The 3,604-nt window shown below is 37.5% G+C and overlaps 1 protein-coding gene across 2 annotated transcripts in view; it reads left to right on the forward strand.

Annotated features, from left to right (window-relative positions):
* cfap299 (cilia and flagella associated protein 299) overlaps window positions 1-3,604 on the forward strand; it is a gene marked incomplete at its 5' end in the record, with an annotated part of 147,174 nt that overhangs the window by 120,794 nt on the left and 22,776 nt on the right. For both annotated transcript variants that reach the window (XM_014019672.1, XM_014019673.1), the window contains 1 exon segment: window positions 1,182-1,324. In XM_014019672.1, the coding sequence (XP_013875126.1) occupies window positions 1,182-1,324 (143 nt within the window).

Consider the following 3,604-nt stretch of genomic DNA (forward strand, 5'->3'; position numbering starts at 1 on the left):
TGTTTCAGCAACATTTAATTTAAAAACTATACTTTTGAGGTTAAACAAATGTTCATAATTAATTTAAATGAGTTACAATTTAAGAAGGGCATGGGCATTTCTCTTTTTTGTATCGAAAAATATATCAAACCGTGAGACTAAAGTATCGAACTGAACTGAAGAGCGAATTTTCTGCATCATTGCAGCCCTAATATTAATGTTTTAAACTAAGTGTATTCTACTTTAAAGCCGGCGTTGACCATAAACTACATCTCCCATAATTCATGTCAATCATTTTAACCACAAAATGACGGCATCCCACCAGTAGGTGGAGCTGCACACGGCTCAAAGCAAAATTCAGAATGTAAAACTACTTTTACTGCAGCCCAGCTTTACTGGGAAGTAGGAATTTCCCACTTACAAGTTTCTATATATAAACAATGGGAATTCCCTGTAGGAAAGTGGGATAGTGAGTAAAATTCTTACTTTTACTTTTAATAGTATTTCTGTTTTATTTATGTAACATTTATTCAGTCGTACACAGTACGTTCCAGTGTTAATAAGAAGAAATGTTAAAACACTGTTTCTCTGCAGGAAACACCAGGTAGAGCTCAGTTAATGTTTGTTAGCGGAGCTCAGGAGCGTGACGTTTTGTGTTGAAGTCAAACACGAAACGATTACATCAGAACCTCAATGAAAATGAGTTTGAACTCCTGCATCATTGGGTGAACAGTTTTCTTCTTTTGTGTTTGAACCAGAATGATCTGATTCTTTCTCACAACCGCAGCATTAAGTTTTAAATCAGAACTCCACATGTTATGTAACTTCATGAAGCCTTCTTGCCCCGACTGTAGGAGTGTTGGAACGGAACTGAGACTTTAGTTACTGTACATTAAATGGTTCTGCTCCTGTCCCACGCACCGACCTGAGCAGGATATTCTTCAGACAGGCCACCTCACTGAGCTCGGGCCACTGGATGACACCAAGCTGGAATCTTTTTTTTATTTTTTGAACCATTTTCAACATTTAATAAGAGCCTTTGTGTTTAAATGTTGTAATATTTTACCCAAATCTCTTTCATCCCCAAATCTCTTTCATCTGTCTGAAGTGGGACGCTGTCTTTAAGGGGTTTTATTTGGAAAAGACTGTCATGATTATTAACACAGAGCGTTTCCTTCTGTTTCTTTTTCTTTTTTTTTCAGTCAATCATTTTCATAAGGGATTATAATCCACTTGGACAGGAGGTATCTGGATATATAGACTACGCCCACAGACTCAAGACTCAAGATTTTGAACCATATTTCAGCGAAAGGAAAAGGCTCATGCCAGGCCGTTCAGATTTATGGTAAGGCTCATTTTCTTGTTAAATGTTGGTCACGGAAGCCTTCTTTCTACTGCAATGAAATTAGTAAACCAGGGAAGTCCTATTAGTAAAACATTAGCTGAAAGCAAATTAAGCAAAACATAAATTGAAAACCAACAATAGTAAAACACTAACTATAAGCTAACAGAAAATAAACATTTAAGACAAAAGGTAGAACACTTATTAGAAGTTAACAGTAGCTAAAACTTAAGTTCAAGTTCAAGTTTATTAATATAGCACCAAGTCACAACATACGTTGTCTCAGGACACTGTACATAAAAAGAACAATGTAAAGAAGAAAGCAGCAGATTGTGTTGAATCACTTCATCACAGTCTCCCATCCTGAGCAAACGGTGGAGAGGAGAAACTCCCTGCTAATCAGGAAGAAACCTCCAGCAGAACCAGGCTCAGGACAGGAGACCATCTGCCTCGACCGGCTGGTTGGAGGACAGGAAAGAGACACAGACAAACACAGAAGAACTGGTCCAGGACTGGTCCAGGTGCACCTTCAGGCTATAAGGCTATAAGAACTAGGTAAAAGTAGCAAAACAGTAGCTTAAAAACTTCAAGTTAAAGGACAGTAGCTAAAACTATCAAATGGCTAGCCTGAAGCTAAAAAAATGCAAAAGGATGTCTTAAAGCTGAAAGTAGCAAATAGCTAGCTTTAAGTATCAAACTGCTAGCTTGAAACTAAACATTTTGCAGGGCTGATGTAAAACTTAGAGACTAAACACTAGCTAAATGCTAAAAGTGCCCAAATGTTGGCTAAAGGTATCAAACGGCTAAGTAAAACAAAAAAGTAGCAAAAATCTAGCTAGAAGCTAAAAGTAGCAAAAATCTAGCTAAAAACTAAAAGCTTCTGAAAAGTAGCTTAAAGTGACAAAGGACTAGCTAGAAGCTGAAAGGAGAAAAATGCATGCTAAAAGTAGCTAAAAGTTAGCTTAAAGTGGCTTGAAGCCAAAAGTATCATAGGGTTGAGCTAATAGAGTAGCAAAACACCAGCCAAATGCTAAATGTGTCCAAATGTTGGTTTAAAATGACACAAGGCTAAGTAGAATAAAAAAGTGCAAAAAGAATGGCCTAAAGCTTTAAGCATAAAAAATCTAAGGGCTAGCTAAAAGCTAAAAACTTCTGAAAAGTAGCTTAAAGTAGTAAAGAATTAGCTAAAAGCTGAAAGTAAAATGCTAGCTAAACATTGAAAGTAGCAAAAAGTTAGCTTAAAGTATTAAAAGGCTAGTTAGGAGGTAAGCACCTGTTAGCATCAGGTCCTGCTAACAGCTGTTAGCATCAGGTCCTGCTAACAGCTGTTAGCATCAGGTCCTGCTAACAGCTGTTAATGAAGTAAACCCACAGAGATCTACAGAGTTCAGCTTCGACCCGAGCTCACGCTCATGAACTGCTGACCTTACATGCAGAAGCTAAAATCTCTCTCTGAGGCATCTTTTATAACTTTGTCAGTCATGAAACCTGTTTACATAGATGGCTGTCAGCAAATTAGCCGAGCCAAAACCATCCCCACATTCCACACACTCGTGCACAGTAACATGTTAGCAAGATTTCAGGTATGTGTGAGAAATCCCAAAAGGACAAACACAACAGCCAGGAGGTGAGAATGACTGATTTTACATGATTTAGTCAGAGTTCAGCCAAACGGCAGACGGCCTGTTTAACCCCAGCGACACTCTGCAGACCAGGACCATAAACTTTATGATGTTTTCAATCATTTTACCCTTTTATTAAGCCTTAAAGTCCAAAACCTCCACTTAAAAGCTTCATATAAATTCTATGATAAATTCTTTTGCACATTTTTTGGCACAGAAAACCACCCACAGTTTTTGAGCTCTTTCAGCAATTTAGGTATCAAAATGATCAACTCATTAGGACGTTACAGGAATGACTTTTAGTGTTGATATTTTTTAAACTTTTTGAAATATTCAGGGGTTTTTTCTCATTGAAATACATTGAAATCCCGTTAAAATCCTTTAAACCTCACTGCATTTTACGCTTCTACATCGACAGGCTTCCATCTAGAAAAGCTGTTCAAACTGTAAACACAACTTTAGTCATTCAGCTACATCACTGAATCATTCAGCTACATTACTGAATCATTCAGGTTTTACTGAATCATTCAGGTTTTACTGAATCATTCAGGTTTTACTGAATCATTCAGCTACATTACTAATGGTGCGTTCACACCGAACGCGATTTCAGCTTCAAAATGGCAGCCAACACTGAAGTTTGAAGCTTGTGCACTTTGAGGTC

Source organism: Austrofundulus limnaeus, unplaced genomic scaffold (genome assembly GCF_001266775.1).
Source record: "Austrofundulus limnaeus strain Quisiro unplaced genomic scaffold, Austrofundulus_limnaeus-1.0 Scaffold226, whole genome shotgun sequence".
Classification (NCBI taxonomy): domain Eukaryota; kingdom Metazoa; phylum Chordata; class Actinopteri; order Cyprinodontiformes; family Rivulidae; genus Austrofundulus; species Austrofundulus limnaeus.